This window comes from Colius striatus, chromosome 1, assembly GCF_028858725.1.
Source record: "Colius striatus isolate bColStr4 chromosome 1, bColStr4.1.hap1, whole genome shotgun sequence".
Classification (NCBI taxonomy): Eukaryota; Metazoa; Chordata; class Aves; order Coliiformes; family Coliidae; genus Colius; species Colius striatus.
This window is the reverse complement of record NC_084759.1, coordinates 122583764-122606732: the sequence shown is the minus strand read 5'-3', so window position 1 is coordinate 122606732 and position 22969 is coordinate 122583764. Positions and strand designations below refer to the sequence as shown.

At 36.0% G+C, this 22969-nt stretch overlaps 1 protein-coding gene across 2 annotated transcripts in view; it reads right to left on the bottom strand.

Moving 5' to 3' along the window:
• STXBP5L (syntaxin binding protein 5L) overlaps nt 1–22969 on the bottom strand; it is a 199500-nt gene that overhangs the window by 41014 nt on the left and 135517 nt on the right. The window contains exons 16-20 of one of the 2 annotated variants that reach the window (XM_061988737.1): nt 22723–22895; nt 16668–16793; nt 12712–12863; nt 11068–11139; nt 4220–4282 (exon numbers count right to left, since the gene is read on the bottom strand). In XM_061988737.1, coding sequence (XP_061844721.1) covers nt 4220–4282; nt 11068–11139; nt 12712–12863; nt 16668–16793; nt 22723–22895 — 586 coding nt within the window. The remainder of the gene's footprint in view (nt 1–4219; nt 4283–11067; nt 11140–12711; nt 12864–16667; nt 16794–22722; nt 22896–22969) is intronic. The other variant, XM_061988738.1, reaches the window with a different exon arrangement.

Genomic DNA, 22969 nt, shown 5'->3' with positions numbered 1-22969 from the left:
TGGCAGTTTTACCAATAATCAAGTTGTAAAATAAATTACATTCTGTTTTCCACACACAAAATGTTTCGAAACACTTTCTTGCTTGCTTTACATAAGCTTGTAATTGTCAAACTGAGTCAAATCTCTTCAGCTACTTTACTGTTACCCATGAGTTAAAGAGTAACTACTAGAAACTTAATAATATTATTCTTGAAACAAATATATTTAAAAATATTTCATGTAGAAAAGTGGAAATCTTTAAATACCCTTCTCTAAGCTCTGTGGTCTTAAAAGCATTTTGGATGCAATCCCTCAATATGAAGGGGATTTCATAAGAAACACAGGTGTGCTTTCATTTTAGAACATATATTTGAGAAGTCACTCTTCTATATACAGACTGATGAAATTCCTTCCTCCTGATCTTTGAAAAGAAGTCTAAACTGTCCATTGCATCTTACACAACAACTTTAAATGACCCCTCAAAAATACATTTTCTTGTGTTCACAGTGTATTCTCAACTACCTGCTTCAATGTGAAGCTGCTTATAAATGGCTAAAGCAGTGACATATATATAGTTATGCAGGTTGTAGATATTATATTCCTGAAAGCCCCTGAATAAACTTTCCTAATGAGATTACAAAAATAAAAGTAAAGTTTACTGGAATGGATACTGTTTTGTCTTACATTATAGAGCAATTAACTCCAGCATGAGATATAGCACTGTTTACATCCTGAGTGCTTAAAAGGCTTCAGAGTTTGTTTCAGAGCTACTGAGCTCTCACATGTCATAGTAGACTGAATGTAGTAGAAAGCCCTAACTTCTGACCTCCAAATCACAAACAGCAATCAAACTGCAGTTTAACTTTCTCCACTGAGAGAGCATGGCATGCATGAGTAAGAATAAGATATTCTGGTGGTATTGAAAACCCCCAAACTCCACTGTTCTTTATATCATCAGAGGGTTTTTTAAAATCCAATCAACTACTACTATGTGGCGTGCCATGCTGCATTCACTGCTCTCGTGAAACATACTTTATATAGAGAAATGTTCTGAGTTTTTATTTTTAGAGTATTTTTGTTCTGTATTTTTAAGCAGTGTTATTCCATATATATTGCTGTATCTTTATTTACAGTGGAAATTGCCACCACTCAGATATTCACAGAATAAGCAGAACCTTTCAAATGGCTTTATTAACTTTGTCTTTCTGTATAGTATTGGAAATGCATCACTATAACGTTTACATATTAATTTAATTAAATAATATACCAGTAACTAAAAAAGGTTATTTCTCTCTTCTGCCTACCATTTTTAAGATGTAAGGTTGGTATTTCTTCACTTGCTGCTTCCCACTGTGTGGCACCGTGAAGTTCACAAAAACTTCCATCAAATGATTTAATTTCATGTTCTACTTTGACAGGCTTTTAGAACAAGAATATGATTTTTCAATTACACTCACTGCAATGCCATGTTTTAGTACATAGTACAGGAGGAACACCTGAAAATGCAGCCTTGAGAAACAAGTTTAAAACATTGTTTAATGGAAGAAGTTGGATTTGTGGTGAAGTAGAAGTAAGGAGTATTCTTCAGCAATGAGTCTCCTGCTCAGTGTTCCAGCAGTCATAATGGTGATAGAACACAAGTGCCTAACTGATTCAGGGCAGGGCAGAAGAGAAACCACAAAGCTGAATTACTGGGTTTACCTAGGCTGGCTCCCCAGAAGCTTAGTCAGAGGTTAAAACATTGACAAGCGGTAGAATGTTACAGGCAAAATACATCTTTCAGGGAAACAGAAATGGCTCAGGCAGGCTAAGCAATGTTTGGAATCAAGCCAAGAGATGAGGAGGCAGAAGGTTTTTCAGGTTCTCAAAGAAGCCTTTATCAACACTGTTCTTACAGGCCTGTCAGGAACAGAAACCTGACAAAGTTATTAATGGCTTACTTTGATGCAAAACTATTTGTGTCTACATTGATAATTAGTCAAGAGTGGAAGGATTCTTCTGAGGCATTGTCTTGGAGTCCCGAACTATGCACATCAGCACATCAATCAAATGAACCCCCTTCTCATAAAACCAAGGATGAAGTTGCTCATTGGTGTGCTAACATGTGTGTAGTGTTTGTCACCTAGGCTAACGTCCTCCAGCAGTTTGTGTGCGCATTGTGCATATTCAGGGACAGTAGTTGGCATGAACTTCATTGCCAGATGAAGAACTGATATGGATGTGGTCTGGCAACCATAATAAATTGCCACAAATCAAACACTGTTCCTTCTGTCTTTGCAACTTCACCAACTGGTGATACAGTCACACCCAGTAGGACCTTCATTGGGCAGCATCTTGAATCACTTGACTCAACTGCCAAGCATTCTTTAAGTTTCTGTTAAATTTCTGAAGGATAAAGTCTTGGTCTGTCTTCAGCAGAGGAATGTGGTCCCTGGCTGCACAAGCATGGGACTCCGCAGAGGACAGCACACCTCTTTTACAAAACTTGTATGATTTAAACAGATCAAAGGCAAGACTGTAAGCAGAAGGATCCTGCCTGATTAATCTGTAGCTATGTAGATTAGTTGGTTGTGTTCTACAATAAAGAAATGTTAGTCATTGCAGAGGCTGATGTAGCTGTGAGCCTGTGCTGACAAGCACAAGATAATTCCACTCCCAAGTTCCTGAGGGTCACAGTTCTGAGGTCAGTTACTTCGGATGATCAATATTTTAAACCTGACCAGTTTTAGAGCAGATATGCCAAAGCAAAGTTATTTTAATTTTGCATTAATTGAAAAAAAAAAGTCACAGTAAAGTAACTTCTATTTTAAAGAGCAGTTAATTCTAATAATAGCTACCACCTAAAATCCTGCACCTGGCTTCACATTTTAAAGATTCAAATATAGCTTGAAAAAAAACATGGAAAGGCTAAAATAGGAAACTTTCATAAATATGCCATGTTTTTCCTGCTGAATGATCTCCAAAATAGATAGAATAAATTTTATAGAAACCTTTTAAAAATTTATCAAAAATCGATATTTTTATCAATTGCAGAATGAAAAATTGATGTGAATTGCAGAAAAACTAAGGTGCTATGGGAGTGTCAACATTACACAACTAAGCATATGCACATTTGCCATGTCAGTGATCTCTTGCTTTTCAGTAAATAGAAAGAGAGTTTGTAGCTCATTTCAGGAGAGAAGATTGACAAGATGAATCCCACTGAGCCACACAATAAATAGTCTAATTGTACCGAGTTTAAAGCTCTTATCTTGAGTATCTGATGCCCAGCTCAACAGTATGAACTCTTTGTGTTATACAATGTTACTATAGTCTATTTCACTTTGATATTGCCATGTCTACAGATTTTGGGTTGCAAATAGTTCACAGAAGTACATATTTCAGAAAAGTAATTTTGTTTTAGTTCTTGATGTGTCATTGAAACACTTAATAGTTTCATCTTTTTGTAAATTATGAATTAGTGGCGTTCAATCAAGATTTTTGTGTCCTGTTATAATGAAGTAAAATACGTGTAATAATAACAGATGATTTGAATAGTGTATCTGTGGTAATTTGCTACCGTAACTGAGAAAAGAAAAAGTATCTATCAATACATACAAGGCTACAAGTAAAAGAAATGTGATATGTATATCATAAACAAAATGAATGTATCACAGCTACACCTCATCTTCCATCACATTTAAAAGTCAGCTACTAGAAAACAGCTCTAAGCAACAATCTTGAGGACAGTGAACTCACACTAAAGAGATCAATGCAGACAAGGCGCTTGCAGAAAAAGTCTCTAGGAATGAGATGAACTTCACCTTTTGAAGGACTATGGGTTTGAGGTTACGCTTCCATTGTAAATTACATAACTTTGGCATTGGTGAGTTCTACATGCCACATAGGCACAAGCATAATACATATAAAATTATCAGGCCTCCCTACTGAAAAAAAAAAATCAGAAAGCCTTTTAAGAAAACACAGAAACAAGCCTCTAATAGAAGGATATAGGAATATAACTGCATGATATGGTCAATTCAGGTGTTTTCATATTCTTCACCTCAAGATGCACGATGTTCATTGTATTTTCTTTAACAGACTTAGGGTTGTACTCTGTTGTGTAATAAGCATTTCAGTAATTTCTTCTCTTTGGAACTGTAACTGCACTTCACTTCTTAGGGATTAACGGAACATAGTGATGCATGACATGAATGGCTTATACAGACTGCAGGAAGAGAAGCCAATCACCTTTACCTGAAGTGGGGAGACTTGCAACGCTCTAGCTCCAGGGAAACTGGACTGTCACTGAGTTCAGTCAGGCCTGAAAAAATGGAGTTAGAAAGTTAAGTTACAATCTAACAGGGCATGCTTCAACTTTCTTGGTTGATGATATTCTGCACTTTAAAGTCAATTTGGAGAAAGGAATGGTGTGAAATGTGAGGGGAAATATCTATTTCATATAACTACAGCTATCAGGCTGTCACTGCAGAAATTTAGGTGTTCTGGTTTAAAAATCACAACTTTCGTTAACTCAAATTTGTTTTTTTGGATGCCTTATGGTTGATAAAGAGCGACTCCTCCTAACATGAGAAAACCAAGTAAATATAGCTTAAAATTTAAATATATGAATCAAACTAATTCATCCTTGTCAAACTGATGTGTAAATAACTGTTTTCAACTGCTGTGGAATGCCAGAGAGGAAACCTTAAAACAGGAGGAGAACAGAAAAAAGAAAGAAACTAAAAAAGATAGTACTGGTGAAAGTGAATACAAAAATATCACCACTTCTATGAAATATTAGGAATTTTTATATGAATTCATGGAAGCCAGCTCATTTTAAAGGACACAGAGGCAATGATAATGCTGTCTGAATATAACAGAATTTTTGGACAAGATATTTTACATATTGTTTTATAAATATTTGTGACGAACTCTTTTGTAGCAGCCTACCGTTGAAGACAGCAATAAATAATGTAATCTTAGTTTACACTGCTTAAGCTTGGGCTTGTTTCTGTGACCAAATTAAGACCCCATCTTTGGCACAGGTTGCATGGACAAGTTTAAATGTGCCTTTTGGCATGCTATGGAGAGAATGTTCGAGCTGATACTATCTTTCACCACATGCTAACAGGCCTATATGAAGTGGTTTCCACACTTGCTATATGGAGCTCTGATGCCTCATGCTATTGGCCACTTGGAGTAGCAAACAAGGCTACTTGGACTGACAAACAGTCCATCTATTAGCAATGTGGACTTGAAGCACTCAGGTCACAGAGCTAGTGAACATTAATTAGCTCACATTCAGATGTGCATTATTATTATGATACTGTGATTACACACTGTGCATATGTTGTATCCTTGAAGTGAAACATCCTATCCTGACCTTTTCTCCAGTATGGCACCATGCCTCCTGCAACAGTGACATGTTTTAATTTTTAGGGCTTTCGGACCTTAAGGCTCAGACACTCTCATCTCTAAAGTGTAATTTTGAATTCTGAGAAATAGGGAGAATCCAGAGGCCTAAGAAGCAGAATATAAAGTTCCTGCCACTAACCAATATTGCATGAGTGCTGGAACACCTTTGAGAGTGCTTTGGAAAAACCATAACATTGGTTTGGCCTGTTAAGTACAAATCATTAAGTAAATGCATATTTGCTCCTGACTTTTAAACAAAAAAAGAGATCATCATCTAGATACTAATGTTGAAAACTATTCATTGATTCAACTTTCAACTTGTGGAGAGAATTTTATATTCCAATCAGTTGTGAATTCAGTTCACTTTTGATGTTCCAACAGATTTCAGGAACTGCAAACATTAAGGGACCTTCTCTATATAAAGCTTTCTTACAGCAAATCTTCCTGACTCTGAGGTTTCTGTATGTACCTAGAGATTTGAGATGTAATTGATTTTTGCTGCAGAACTGTCTGCAAAGTACAGCAGGAGAGAGTTTGGGCACATTCGTGTAACATCAGAGACCTTTGATAAATGAAATGAAATATTAAACTGTTTCTTTTGCAAATGCAGTATTTGAGATATTAATTTTTTTCAAGACTGTGGGTTATGATGTTGTGATTAATTACATTCTCCTAAACCTTGGAATAGTTAACTATTGGTGATAGCTACGTGTGTTAAATGCCAGGTCAGATTTTGCTTCTACATAGTTTCCCCTTTCCTTTCCTCTTCCTTCTTTCCCTTTCCTTTCCTTTCCTTTCCTTTCCTTTCCTTTCCTTTCCTTTCCTTTCCTTTCCTTTCCTTTCCTTTCCTTTCCTTTCCTTTCCTTTCCTTTCCTTTCCTTTCCTTTCCTTTCCTTTCCTTTCCTTTTCCTTTCCTTTCCTTTCCTTTCCTTTCCTTTCCTTTCCTTGTCCTTTCCTTTCCTTTTCCTTTCCTTTCCTTTCCTTCCCTTCAAAGGAGCATTCCTACAACTCAGTAGAAATTATTGTGCTATGTAGTTAAGTAGGAGATGCACCAAAATGGCACCACTGTTCTGAAAACCCAACACCAACCATTGTGAGAACACCACAAGCTCTCTACGCTTGGAAACAGTTTTAGAACTTACAACAATAGAGATACATTTCATGTTTTCTTATTTAAAAATGATGAAGGGGGGGGGGGGATTTCTCTACAAATCTAGACTCATTGTCAAGCTGTTACCACCTCTAACAATGATCACCAACAGATGCCTTAAAAAAAAAAAAAAGAAAAAAATAAGCCCCCACATTAAGCACAAGTGGTACTATGTGCCCTACACAAAGGCGTTGTCTTAATCTCAGATTCATTAAAGCACTGCCACTTGCAGATTTTTCTCCTGCCATACATCTTTCTTGCTTAGAAATATAGTTATTCTCATTTTCCATCCATGTATCCAAAGTCTCTCTTAACCTTACTAAATTCTAAATCTCAAAGATGTTATACGGCCCATGAATTGTACAATCTGAAAGGAATAACATACATATGTCAATTTTCATTTGTTACTTTTGATTCCATTAAAGGTTGTCCCTTTTGTTTCCCCTTTGAGATAAGAAAAGGAGCTCTCAATCTTTTCTTTGTATTACTGCTTATTTTCTAACGGTCAATTTCCTTTTTAAGGAAAGGTCAAATATTTTCAATAATTTATCATATGTAACTATTTTCATGCAACTCAGCTTCCCTTGAATGTTTGAGAGACTACAACAGCTACTGGTGTTAGATTTCAAAAATATTTTCACTTTTAATTTTGAAGTTCTGCAGGTTCTGTGCTAATATATTTTTAGCTATTTTTAGCCAAAAAAACCCTTCATACCAGCAAATTTTGAGTCCAGGTAAAGCAAGAACATAGCAGCAAAACTGAAGCCAAATAACTAAGACTGGCAGTGTAAACCACCATGTGAGAAAAGATGTGACCATAGATATAGAGAAATTGGCTTTGATTTGAACAAATTATAAATATGGGAAAATAGTACAAAATATAAATAAATCACATAAGGCACTAAAGGGCTTTTTAAAGATGTCCCATAGATACTCTTCAAAGTTTACTGTGTTTCCCATTTCCTCTTTATTAAAGGATCAAAAAATAAACTGTATATTACGGAGAGTAACAACATATATAAACTCTAATTTTAAATTATTTATAGATTTAAAAATTTCTCTATGATTGAATGATTCAGACTGATCACTTAAAATCATTCAAAGCTATCACATCTGCTTATAAATAAAGGAATTATAAAATAACAATATATATTCACAAGCCAATACATAAAGCCAAGTTCTCAATCCATCATCTTCACACTGAATTATCATACTATGTTTTCTCTATGTTTAAATATGATGCATTCTTCAGAAATTACAATTGGTTTCAAAATAAGCTGTTGACTTAAAATTAAGCCTACATTAGCTTTTACTGTGCCGTCTGGTGTGTTGTGAAGTGCCCAGTAAACTGATATGTAATGAATCATAACACAGTTTCTATGTGTCCTTTTGTCAGGGCCAAGGTTCCTTCTGCTCACTACCCTCTCACAGCATAGGCCTAAATGAGGAACAAGGAGTTCTCACTGAAAAGTCTTCATTTTGAAAATTATTTGCTAATGAATCAACATTCTTTGAGCTTGTCAACTTTTTAGATCCTTCATGAAGGCTATTTCTTTTCTTTTTTTACCCACAGATGGTATGAATTTCTAGTAGGAGATGCAAATTGCTTTTTGCAAGTTGGTATTTTTTATATTCTGCTGCAGATGCAGCAAAATATCTCTAGGTTCAGTAAATGTACTTGTTTTAATATTTGAATATGTGTTACTTACTAATAGGTAATAACATGTACAACTTTATTTCAGTTGAAGAAAAAAAAAAAAAAGAGAAAAACTAGTTAACAACAACACAACTCTGCTCTACTGCAGAGAGAGTTGGGTTTTTTTTCACTTGGCACATAGCCTTGCTACAAAGGAAGATGTCTGCCAGCAGATGTTAATAGCAAATGTAACAGTCATCAACATGAGAAAGTTACCTCCAGATTTGCACTTACCCTCATCTTAGCCACTTATTTTCCTAAAATTATTTCTTTTCATAGGACAATCAAATTTCAGTGTCTCCCATTATGTAATGACCAGAAGTGATTATGTTTCTCCAGTTTCTCCTTCCATTTTCTTTCCATTTTGCTTCTTCCTTCCCACTTTCACCTCCCAAACCAGAGAATGTACTGTCTTAATGCTCTCATTCTAGACACTTTTAAGACTAGCTTAATCATGTATACACTAGTCTTACCAAGTTCTCTATAGATTCATTGGCTAAAGTTTAAAACAATTATTCCATCACTGTGCTTTGCATATTGGATGTCCTTGACATTAGTTGATTATGCCCTTTCGTTTGGAAAACCTCTCTTCTCCAACATATTTGCTTGAACACGTCCCAGTATCACTCTGTTCCAGTGTTTGAGGAAATTCTCTCCTATAAAGAGGGCAATAACCATTTTTTTTTAACCCTAATGATTTGTAGATACACATGGAAGAAATCCAAGTTAGAGTAGCAATCCTGTGTTTTGAAAATCTACTCACAAGTGTCCAGAACTTAGCATTGACAAGATGGACTCTTATTTTTATGTGCTGAAGTCTTCTTTTTGCTACTTCCACACAGCTAACAGCACCAGTGTCTTCCCTGATACTCTAATTCATAATATTGGTTTCATCTTTGGAACATCAAACGAGCTGTCAGATTCGGGCTGGATGATAAAATAGACCATTTCTTCCCGCAAATCACCACAAAATGACCGTCAGAGTCTGTCTTGCTCATTGGCAATCTCTTCTTTGTCATCAGTGACTGCAAATCTTATTCTCTCAAACTGATCCTCATGAAAATTATCTTTCTAGTTCATTACTTAATTGAATCAACTCCTGATACATCTTTCCATTAACTTCCATTTTCATTTATATAACCGTTTATTTATATAATAACTTTAGACCTAATGCTTATGTTATCACGACTACTCCTTCTTTTCCCTTAATAATATCAGCTTCAACTACATGATTTTTCAAAAATAATTTAGTTTTTCTTTTCCCATCATCATCCCTTAAGAGAAGAGATAAACTTGTAAGCAGAATCCTAAATCCATTTTCAATACCCCTCTTCAAACTTCTATTTCAGATAGGATATTATAACAAAGCATAACCCAAAAATGGACTTGGCAAGGCATTTCACAGTCTATGGCATATTCTTTCCCCATTCTTTATCTTATTGCCTGGTGCATCTTTCAAATCATACCATATGTATGCCTGCATAAGTATCAAATGGCAAAAGCAACAACCAAATTATTTTTGAGGAAAGAAATGAAGCTGTGATGATCTTGCACAAGTCAAACTCATACTCATTAGTTATGATGTATATAGAAAGATTTCACAGACCTTTATGATTTTGGGATTGAAGACAGAGAAAAGATAGTATGTTTTCAGCTGTGAGAAACTCTAATGAATGAAAATGTTGATCATTTTTGAGTCTCAGAATTTATTAATTCCCCAGATCTCTGACTGCTATCTGTCCCTTGAGTTCTCCATTACAGACTTGAAATTAGCAAGACTAGACTAATAAACCTGAAGGACATTATATACCTTTTCATGGAGTGCTGGATTTGTAATTGAACTCGTTTTTTAACTAAAGAAACCACCTTGTATGATCTACTTTGAAATTAAATCACAGAAATCAGCTATTGAGTAATCATTCTAGAGTGATGGAACAGAACTTCTTGTGCTAGTGTACAAATGTTTTTCAAGAGCTACACAGCTCTATGTTTATGTGAGACGATAAAACAACTGCCACCACTTTATCTTATACTATTTAATGTAAAATCCCCTATGCGTTTGTCTGTGAAAGTTACTTCAAAACCAGAAGAATAAGAGGCATCCTGGAGACCTAATTACGTATAAGTGCTGTGGTTAATTAAGATACATACAGCTCATCTGTTGAACAGTCATTTTCATAAAATTAATTATAGCTTTGTTCATCACATTCTGCAGTGATGAATACTAATATTGAAACAGCATATCACTATAATTCAAAGTTTAAAGATATTAAAAACGTTAATTTTCATCCCTTTCATGTATGTATTTTTATGCCCACTTTACATTCCCCACTAAAGATCAGAGGCATGGAACATTTTCCCAAAGCCAAATATTCAAGATTAAAATTTTAAACTTCACAGCATCCAATCCAATTGGTACTCTTTTAAAGTCACATTGGTTTTCTGAAAATAGGGAAGAATTAATTAATAACTGCAATCAAGTCAGTGCCATTGCAAAACAAGAAATGCTTCATATAGTAGATGTACACTGAAATGAATATAAAACCGAAGAAAGATACTGTTGTCAAGAGCATAACACTTGAAAAATTGTTTCTAAGGCCCAATCTGCCTCATATAAGTCACTGAGGCCTTCTCATTGGCTCTTTTGGAAAAAGAACGCAATGAAACATCTGTATTATAAAGATAACTGTAAAAATTAAGCATGGTTGACATCACAAAATGTAGTAAGTTTGCATGCATGCTGAATGTGTTTAAAAAAACACATTACAAAGCACAAACACATGGATTTAAGTCAGGCATAGTCCAACCATGATAAAGCTACTTGCCTAACCTTTATAGAACTTACTCTGATAGGAAGTACGGATCCGTTTCGTTAAATCTGGATAAAAGTTAGACAGGCCACGCATGCAAAAGTTGTCTTTGGAACATGCCAGTACACCAGCATCAGCAGCAGGCAGAGGAAAGAGAGAAAAAACAGTCTAAAGTGAAAGGAAGTGATATCATAACCAGCATCTAGAACAGCCAAGGTGAAGAAATTTCAGCAGATGCTTACCTTCCAATTTGCAAGATATAACAAGAAAAAATAATCAAAAAAGTAGAGGATGTGGGATGGATGGTGAGAAAGCAGCTGAGGCTTTTTTTAGGTGCATAGCTTCCATGAGTAATCTAGAAGCATGTATTCCTTCTTAGCGGTCAGTCATCCCCAGAGGGCTCCATTCTAGCAGCACTGCACAGCTGTAACATTGCCTTGAAGGACTGGTTGGCTGTTACCAACAGTGGTACAGTGCTGATAATAACTGTATCTACATCAGCTACTCTCCACCTTTTGCATCTCATTGCTTGTGGCTAGCTTCTCAAATGACTTTGGGAGCTGCAGTGAGGCTGGCTGAACCAGACAACAAAGCTGAAGGTATTTTAAAGCTGCTTATCTCTCCTTTGCTGTGCCAAACTTACATCTTTAACACTTGACACAGACAGGAACTAAGCTTGCCATGATTAAATGCTTAGAAAGTGAGATAAATGGTCTCTAAGTTTTACTCTCTGTTTGAGTACAAGCATATTCCCAATTAAAGAAAATTTCCATTGATTTTATGGAGAAACAGGATTTGGTGATTTAGTGCAGGGTCTGCTGATGTCATAAACTCACTATAATCTGCTGCTTTTATGATTTTTTGTCTAGATTCAAAAGTCAACATTTTCAATCACTTAAAAAACTAATTCCAGAACTTTGCAGCTCTGCAAAACACATTCCCTAATTGTGTCCGACTCTTCTATGCCACTATGGAATATATAGAGTAAAAAGACTTCATATATAGAAGATCTTACTTTTTTTTGCTCACACAGGTGACTTTTTTAGATAACCAAAAAGACATGCAAAAATTTAGCTGCATTGGTGGACTAGTATTTATAACACACAATGCATAATAATAGCTATGACTTACAAATGTGATCCTTTGGACATCATGTCTTAAAATGGTGTATAGCTGGATTTGGTAACTTTATCTTAAGAGCTCCAATTCACTAGCAAAGTGGCTGATTTGAATTACTGATGCTACTTACATAATACGTCTCTCAGGTGTTAAACTTCTCCAAACACAACTGCCTGTTCAAACACCAGTGAATAGCACTCGGCAGAACACAATAAGGTTTAAATTGAAGTCTTAGCTAATGGTATGAACTTAGTGAAACCGGAAAGAAAACAGCATACAGAGTACGCTTCAAGTGACTGCTAAGCCATTTACTGCTCTGCTTTTTACAGACTCAGCTGAGGAGATTACTTGCTGACCTCCATCCCAAAAGAATAAGCTTCATAAAATATTTTGTTTCTGAGAAAGTGTCAGTACCTAAACTGTGTCAGGCTTTTTTGGTCAAGTTATAGAAACTCTATTGGCCAGCAAATAGTCATGCATTTCAAAAGCACTATAAAAAGCCACAGGCAAAAAACCCAAAGAACATATCAGGCTCATAACCACAATAATTTCTTTCCTACCTGCAGCAAACTGCTTGCTTTTGCGAGGTGAACGGGGTTGGCGCTGGTATGGATCACTGGATCCGCAGAGGTCAAGGGTTCCCATGCTCAGCAGTACTGTCTTCTGCATAAAGTCCACAACAGCCAAACCATTGCAGTTCCCAAATGCCACTCTGAGAAAAAAAGATGTTCCTCGAAGGTATTAGTAATGTGTAATTAAGTGGTGCACACAACAATTCTTGTTCATTGTTATTCTCCAGAAATTACTCAAAGCCTACATTTTATAATCCTTACAGATATGTAATCCTCAATTTATAAAGTTTTGTCCTGAAACACAGTAACTGACTTTCCAGAAAGCAGACTTGTCACTTTAACTAACTTCTGTGCCAGATGTATTGCAACAATGTCTAAATGTTCCTTTATAGATGTCCTGGTTTTGGCTGGGACAGTTAATTTTCCTCTTAGTAGTTGCTACAGGGCTCTGAAAAAAACTGAAAAGAACGTTGATAACACAGGAATGTTTTACTTACTGCTGAGCAGGGGTTGCACAGTGTCAAGGCCATTTCTGCTTCTCAACCTGCCCTGCCAGTGAGTGGGCTGGGGGTGCATAAAAAGCTGTGAGGGAGCATGGCCAGGACAGCTGATCTGAACTAGCCAAAGGGCTATGTCATACCACAGAGTATCATGCCCAATATATAAAGTCGGGGGAGTTCCTGGGAAGGGGTGGATCACTGCTTGGGCATCAGTCAGTGAGTGATGAGCAAACTGCACTTAGTTTTTTCTTTTTAAATTTTTCTGTCTTTTTTTTTGGTCATATTCCTTTTCATTACAATTATTATTATATCTTATTATTGTTCTTATTGTGTTCTATTTCATTTTTGTTAGAAAACTCTTCTTGTCTCAACCCATGAGTTTTACTTTTTTGTGCTGATTCTCCCACTCCATCCCACTGGGAAAGGGGAGGGAGTCAATGACCACCGACACGGTGCCTGGCTGCTGGCTGGGATTAAATCATGACAGCTGAAAAACATAATTCTAGTAATAATTATATAAATCAAGCTTTCAGATAGGGATGTAGAGATTAAAATGCAGCTATACGTATACATAAAATATTAATATAAATTAAAATATAAACACAAGTTAAAATAATTATTGTAACCTAGATATAAATGATAAATGAAATATATTAAGCTGTCTTGTGGAGAAATCCAAATCTGAAAGGTATTTGAGAAATTTCCTTGCAGCTTGGCTGCAGAACAGATTCCTGATAAAGTAGTCTCCACCCCTCTGAAATGCTTCAACAAATAACATTTTGATGATTGTTTGATTCATGGGCAAGATCTCTCCACTGGTATGAGATTACCTAAGATCTGGGCTGCAGTCTTTTTCTAAAGAAAAAGAGATGGAATAATTTGTGTCTTTTGCTGACTAGAAAGTCCCTTTCAAACTATTCTGCCCTGATTCTTCTCTATTGCTTCTACTGATTTCCCTCTGACACAGTTGCAGAAAAAGAGAAGTTGTATTAGACCAGTAGCACTTTATCCTTCTCTGCCATGAAAATGTTCTCTGGTCTTGCATTTTCCCCAGCTTGGAAGGGGTAGAGGCTGAGGGCAGGGGAGAAAGAAGAAGACAATGTATCTAAGGAAAAGACAGGAAAAAGGAAGAAAACAAAAGGATGCCAACCTACCTATATTTAAGACCTGACAGAAAGTCTGAAGTTAACCATAGCATATGGACACCCCATACATCTCAGAAGATAATGTCTTTGCTTCATATTCTCGCTAAAACATTAAACCTATTTAAGATTTAATATTAAAAATAGACATGCAAAACTGTTGGATTTCTTTACAATTTCAATAATAGCAAATAAACTCACAGAGCAGATGACTGTTGAAAAGATCCACATGCCAAACCCTTGACACTGCATTGCTGAAGACTTGATTTAAGCAGGAATATTATAAACTGACAATTATTACACAGAACTGTCTCCTTTACTATCAGACTGCAGTTTTAAATTCCAAATAGAAAGGATTGCACATACAGTCACAAGGAAACTCGAAATCCAAATCATGCTCAATCAGATTAGGAATAATTTGTGATCAAGCTGCACCCTCACCTCTGCCTGCCTTTTCTTAATATACCCCCAAAATACCTTAAAGGAGATACATGAATTTGTGTGTGGTAAAATAATAAGGAAAGAGAGAATAAGAAGATGGAAGAAGGAGAAGAAGAGTAGATAGAATCTTTTCTTCTGTACCCTTTCTTCCTTCCATTATAAGAAAGAGGGTTCCATGTAGCACATAGAAAAGGTAAAGGGTGAAAATGAGATGTATTTGTCTTACTTGTCAAACTGGCAAATTAAGGCATCATCTACAACACTGGCTCAAATTCTACTGCTTGTTGATACATCATGTTTTCTACACCCTTGGCTTAACATTGAAACCTATTGAAATACTATGAATATACTCTTTTTTCCCCATTGGCTTTTCACTAACTGGTAGCTTAGTCAGCTACTAATTACACCATCTTGAATGTGTACAAATAAATTTTTATTTGACAATATTATGTTCTTATGTGGCATGCTGAAGTGGCACAGTTTTCCTACATCATAAGGCTAGAGAGGAGAGAGAAAACTAACAGGAAAAAAAATAAGAAGAAAGGATTCTGTCTTGTCATAGGCCCAAGGAAAAAGCTGAGAGACAAGACAGAGGCAGGGAGGAGAGACTGCAGAAGACATTTAAAGAAAGAGACCTTTCTTGGGTAGCTTTTGTAGCAAAGTTAATTTTAGGTTATTGAGCTATTTTATTGATACTTGGATGTATTTCTTAAACACACATGTACTTAGTGCATGGTGTTTTAAAGGAGACTGTCTGTAAGCTATTACTTCTCCTAGCAGAGGAAACAATTTAAAGCATTTGATTGAATCAGGTACATTTAGGAAACTACTATGAGTACTAGAAAACTGCAACTGTCAGAGTAGTTTATGAATGAGAGAATGGTTTGATTATTGCTGAAGTCAGATGCTGCCTTGAGGCCTGAGACCTGCAAGAGAGCAAATTAGGCAAAATCCAACAATTTGCACAAGTAATAAATGCATCTAAGTACGATAAAACAAAAGAAACTTCAAGAGTTCATGAACTTTGAAGGAACTGCATGGAAATTCAGGCTAAGGACTTGACAAAACAGTCCCAAATTACAGTATTTTTGCACAAATATAAAGGCTTTGCAGGAAATCTCCCTGAAGAGAGTCAAGTGACTTACTGAAAATCGGTAGGACTCAGACACCTAGCACCTATTACAGCTTACAGTTTTTTATTGAAGTAACACCTTCTACAGGGAAAGCCATTTCAATTTATCTGTGCAACTTTCAGTGAGAGAAAACATTAAAAATTGGCAAATAAGTTGAATCTGAGGAAAAAATAATACACACAGACACTCTCACTTGCATTTCCATACCAAATTTAGCATTTCAATGTGCCTTATTCAGTTTGGAATTTCAGGTCACTGGTTCTCTTGCAGAGACTATCACAGACATAAAATTTCTGTTCTCAGAAAACAATGTCCAACTAAGATATGATGTCACGATAAATGACATTTATCACTTGATCACATCACCATTTGCTATGAAATGTATTTTACCTTTGTGATCCTTTCAAAATAACTTTAAAAATTACAGATTTGAAAGGTAATTAGATTTTGGTTGAAAAGATGGACCGAATCATGTGAACAGATTCAGTCTTTTAAATAGAAATAGTAAAAATGTTGGCAAGAATGTCAGTTTAACAACTCATATTAAGATCCTTATGTGAGTTCAAATAATTTTTTTTGAAGGAATCTGGCTTATAGTACTTTATAACAATTTCATTATTGTCATCTGACTTCAGTTGTCTGCAGGAAACTTCAAGGTATAATTTCAAAATACATGATACAGTGCAATAAACAATAAACCAATGGAACTTTAATTTTGAGTTACTTACAGTCCATAAGCAGAGTTTACAGCAAGACTGGTAATCTGTTGTGGAGGCTCACCATCCACCCACACCAACTGAATAACAAGATCTGCTTGGTATCCAGGAGGCATTCGCACAGGACGAGCCTTAACGCTGAGAAGAAGAGGTACAAAATAAGAACAAATAAACAAACAGACTGGTCTGTGAATAACAACTGCTTCTCTTGAGAAAATACTAGTGAAGTGCAATCCCTTAATAAGTCCAGAGCAGTACCAGCACTTTCTGCACACTGTGCATATACCCATACACCGAGACTAGGCATTCCAATCAGAACAGGGATATTCTGGAGGAATTCCAGGTTATGATTTTCATTCCTGTTGTAGAAACAAATTGGAAAACTTTGACATTTTCTGCAAGAGGAACTCTGGTGGAGATGTGGGTGAGAGTCAATGCAAACACTTTTTGCTTAATAACTTTGTTTTGATTTTTCTCTTTCAGAGTATTTTCTTATGCTATACAATGCACACTTAAAAAATCATAATGAATCATCAACTTGAATGGGAAAAGTAAAATATTTCTTTTTGAAACAGGACATTTCTGTATCTTTTTTGAACTTTCTTGCTCTGAAGTAAAGCACGACAGAAAAATGCAAAGAGGCAAGAGAAGATGTGAAGATGCACCTTTATGTAGTGGTCCTCACTACTACATATCCAAAACTTATGGACTTGACAGTCTTATTTGTCCATCAAGGGCAACAAGTCCTGTTGTCTTCTTAGGAGTTTGATCACCTAATATGTAACCTGGTCTCAATGAATGAACACTTTCTACATAAAATCTGGCGCAATTATTAATATCTGTTCATGTGCTGTTATGGCAAGTTCAGTGACTAGCAAAGCAGGTAGTTAAGATATACTTATTAAGGGAGAGTGTAAGAACTCAACACTTCTCTATTACTACTTTATGTGTTTTCTTGACTGGTAGGACTTAATGTGATGATACACTAAGAGATAGTATGCAATAATAGCAATATTTGGAGGTATTTGTCTTATTCATAAATACATTCACATTGTAGGTAGTAATGCATATGTAAAGCCCACCAGCCAGAGCATTTTTACTGCAGCTGTAAATGGTGAGACTGCTTATGTTGCACCCTCCTGTACGCAGACAGAATAGGGCAGTCTATCACATACAATCCTCTGTTCCTGGGAAAAATAGAAAGACATGAATCAGGAGAGAAAAGAGTGATAAGTTAATATAGATGTTGAAAACACATTCTGAAGGACTGCAGTTTTTTTCACATAATATTTCCTTCTGCTGTAAGCACTTCTCCATACATATATCTCTGTCATAAATAACTTGAGCAGTATTAGGCTCTTGGATGACTGATGATGCAGACTGTTTCCTAAAGGTGACTCTGATGTGACTCAGCAAGCTTTTCAAGTAGCCCTGGTCTATACATCTGAAAAGATGATGGGTTAGATTGGAAAAAAATCCGACTAATTTATATGCAGAAGAAAATAAATAAGCACTTCTTTCAAGAGAGGACATTCAAACTTCTTCACTGACCATATCTGTCAGGATTGGTGGCAAATAGGGCTGCAGCACTCTGAAAATTGAAGATAGATGCAGAGAACCGAAGTAAAATGAAGTCAAACATAACCACAGAAGGACACCAGGGCAAAAATTCTGAACAAGATAACTCCAGTAGCAGAATGGACAATTTACAAAGCAAATAGTGCTCTAGTTCTAACAGGAGTTATAAAGAACAGATGACAGTTAACCTTGGCTGGCTGCTAGGTGCCCACCCACCTGCTTTCTGACTCCCCCTCCTCAACAGTACAGGGGAAGAAAAAAAGATTAGAACGCTGATGGGTTGATATAGGACAGTGAGATCACTTAACAATTAGCATCACGGGTCGAACAGATTCAACTTGGAGAAAAATAATTTTATTTATTGCAAATTAAAAGTAGAGCAGGAGAGTAAAAAGTTCTTTGAAAAGACAAAGTTAAAAATACTCTCTTCTCACTTCTTCTTTTGTTTTCCTGTATAAGGAGCCTTGTTACTCATGGCTGCTGACAGACCGTAACACATACAGCAACACACTACAATTCTAGTGTGCCAAAATATGATGGGAGCTAAAAAGCAGTGCTGGCAGCGAGATCAGACTTTCTGAAGTGCAGGCTGACCAAGCCAGAGTAGGTCCATGATGTAACAGTGGAGCAAAAGACATCTTGTTAGAACTAATAAGTGGTTGTGTCAGTCCTGAAGAGAGGAGGCAACAGAAACAGGAGCCGGTGCAGTTGATGATAAACAGTTTAGTTAGATGTGTGATGTCTTTCTCAATCATCTGCAACTTTCTCAGGTCCTGCAGTCTCCTCAAACTCCATAGTCCTATCAGAATACACCTATGATACTTGAGGATATGGGATCACATATTTGGGTCTTGTGTATCTGAATATTATAGCAGAACTTATGAAGCATTTCAGAAAGAGGAATGAGACCTTCAGCTGGATCTCCAAGACATAAATATTTCTTCTTTCCTTCCTGACCCTAACCTACTCCTACCTTTTTCCCCCTCTGTGACTGCAGAAGAATATAAGTTGTGTGGCAAGGTTCTGGTAGTGGGGTGCTGCAGCCTTGGGCTCTGTGAGGGGAGGCCAGGAGCTGAACTGCGCCGGACACAGTCTCATTCTATTTGGTTCCAGCTGTCTCTGTCACAGATCCATGGCAGGACATAGTTGGTCCCCTCAGCTAAGCCTCTGAGAAAACAGATTTCAGAAAGGATAGAAAATGCTGCCTGGAAGCAACACGTGAGGGGGACAAAAAGTGACAAACTGCCGTGCAAGTACCAAGATGACGGAGAAAGGAGAAAAATAGTTGGTCCAGGTGTGGGAGCAGAGATTCCCCTGCAGCCCATGGACAGGACCATTGTGGAGCGGATATTCACACAGCAGCTCTGTTTTTATCTCAACTCATGAGCTTTTCTATGTATTTTTTCTTCTCCCTGTTCTGCTGGGAAGAGAGAGTGACAGAGTATCTGGGTGGGCACCTGACAGCCAGGAAAGGTCAACCCACACAGCAATAGTTTTGTACTGCTGTTTTCTATTAACAGCAAACCTCTGTTCAAAGTTTTGCACTTTCTTACCTATTCTGTTGGCACTAAAGCTTTGCCCTTTCCATTGTTCATAAGATACACATTCATTAGCATTTCTGAAGTGACACTATCCATAAGTTTAATGAAACTCTAGATTACCCAGGAGTATTTGTGGAGAGAATAAAGGGACAAACATCTGTGAACTCAAGCTGCTAAGGGAGAGAGGTCTTCTGAGACAGGAGAAAACTGAAACTACAAACAAGAGTTGTATACAATGAAGATGTATTCTCTTAAAACAAAGTTCACAGCAAGTAGAAACTGAATATTTTACACAAATAGACCTCCAGACAATCTTTATGATGAGGCTCTTCCACTTCTTATATCTGTGGATAAGCCCTTAAGAGGCATACAAGTGATGAGGTTTCCATCTTACAACCTGTTTTTAGTTTTCAGCTCCTGCCCTTAAAAATGTTATTACAAATATAAAACAAATAAATGAGATCCAAGAAGCAAGACCGAAGTCTATTGACCTTTCAGCTGAGCAGACATACTTTCCATCCATATTTTCTGACAGATAACTGATGATGTCGATACAAGAGTCAAGAAAGCTGCTACGGTGGGTTACAACGAATATATGTTGAGGCAATGAGTTTATGCTTTTCTTCTAAACAACTACCATGAGACTGACAATGGGTGTAGAATTAATTACGATCTTCTGAAAAATGTTTTTATTATGACATTACTTTTCCAATGTGTTTTTAATTACACGCTGAAAAAACTAGAGAACGTGAAGTCCTTTTAATTTTTCTTTCAGATTGTTGTTACCCGAGGAAAAAAAAAAAAGCAAATACTTGTCACTCTATTTTTACTACAAAACTGAGGATCTTCATTGGTAAGATGGATATTATTTCATAGGGATTTTCTGTAAGCATATTATAAGCTGTAGTTGTTGAAAGACTATAAGATTGGAGCTAAATAGTTCCAGATTTCATGATTCAGTCTCTCATTCCCATGTTCCTGTGGCAACTTCTTCTTTAAGGATGTTTTTTTCTCTGGTTTCACTAACCATCTTACTTGAACAGTAATGCTGATATTTAGTTCTTCTTCACCTTGTTTTGGATTTCTTTTTTTTGAAGCGTTTATACTATAAGCCTAAACAGACATCAGGACTATGTACAGAAGGAAGACAGGTATTTCACTGATTTTCTTAATATGTTCTTCTTATGCTACACTGAATTTGGTTGTTGCAGTTTTTTGGTTTTTAGTTTTCTTCATGAGATACTCACAGGTTATCATTCTGGCCCTGCTTGGAGCTACTGTCAAAATTCATGATTAACTTAATTTTGGGGTGATGCTAAAAGTCTGGGAACAGAGATTTACATTCTGGATATAGGTATTTGACAACCGTGTTTACATTAAAAATATTTATCTGCATAATCACAAACACACCAGTTTCTTCAGTTATTACAGCTCTGTATTTCATTATAAAATCTTCCGAAACAAGCAAGTACAATACTTACTCCACACTGCTAGTTGCTTCTCCTTATAATATTTACTTTTGATTTTGGACAAATGCAAACTTTTTATTACTTCAGCCCTTTCAGTCACTTTCTTTCTAGCATCTATTCACAGACATGAACACATTCACTCATTCTGACTTCTGACTAGTAAAAATTATCTTGAAGGATTAGAGAATACACACTATACTTTTATATAAATGTAAGTGGGAATATGCCAGCAGTTCTAGTGGTATAATTACTTTGACTTTGGAAAATCACTTCTCTGGCAAAATGAGTTTACATTTACTTTGAGTAAAATGGGACAAAAGTCAGCTTAATGTGAGGTTATATGGAGTCAAGCAAACTTCTAAAAACTAATCAGCAGAACCTGTACTGGTTCATTACAGCTTTTCTACCTCCAAGATCAACAGTTCCTCTCGTCCCCAGACCAAATCAAATAGGAATCTCTTAAGGGAAAATCTTAGCCAAAAAATACTCAATTCCATTCTTGCTGATTTGAATGTCAGAAAACGGTTTTCACACTGGGATTTTTAAAATAATGCCTCTCTTCCTCTTCTCTTGATTTTTATAGTTAAACTGAGGTCCGAGGTTCAGGTGACTAACTGAATGAGGTGGACAAATGAACAGGATGCCAAAAAATTAATTCTACAAAACCAATGTCATGATATTGCTTTAAAATGTGAACACTATTTTCAGCAAAGTCAAATAATGTTCATTTAAACTGCTCTGAATTAATAGAGGCATTTAAAATATTTAAAAATAATTAGACTTAAATAATAATGCTTTCACTAAAACGAGAGCAATTGTTATCAGCAGTCTATTATAATTGCTGGAAAATTACAGTTTGCAGAGTTTTGTACAGAATTCTGCTTTGAAATTATTCAAACCCATAATTTATCTGCCCTATTAATAAGAACATATTAATCTACTCCAGTCAGTGGCAATGTCCAGCAGACAACAACTTGCTCTGTCTGAAGATTAAACATATATGCACTTCCACACAGTGCAATTGTTTAATAATTTTATATTTTAAAGATTTCCAACCCTTACACACCATACAACACACATACTTCTTTCACAGTTAATCAAAGAGAGAAACCTTTACATATATTTTCTTTATGGAACTCTCTTTTTGAAGAAAGAGAAAGAAATTCCTTGATTTATTCTGTTCTTGTATTCCATTAAAAATTGTGGGTATAAGATGAAGTTGAAGACTCATTCCTATATCATACTGGAAAATTACAGTCAAATCTTTACTATAATATTTTATCTTCTCCATAATTATTTCTAGCCTTTCAAAATCCCTTTTTTCTTAATTATCTTGTTTGTTACATATTCTGCTTTCTTCTAGTTTTGTTTTGCATACATAAAATAAGCCTCTTTTTCTTGATAGTTGATGGATTGTTAAAAAAACAGATAGACGTGCTTTTTAGAGAAACAAATCTTTGAATAATGGCATAGACTTACCTAAGACATGGAATACTATCCTTCATTGTTCCTTCACATGCTACAGTGTTAGTACTGCCTGAAAGGCTCTTTAAAGAAGGAAGCTGGGAGGAGGCATCTGGAAATGGAGGAATCATTTCTGGTTCAGGAGTAATGATATCTTCTACTTCATACTGAAGTCGTACCTCCAATGACTTAAATAAATAAAAAATCTAAGTTATACTTTAGTAAAGGAAGCTGCTGAAAGTTCTGTTACTTTCAAATAAAT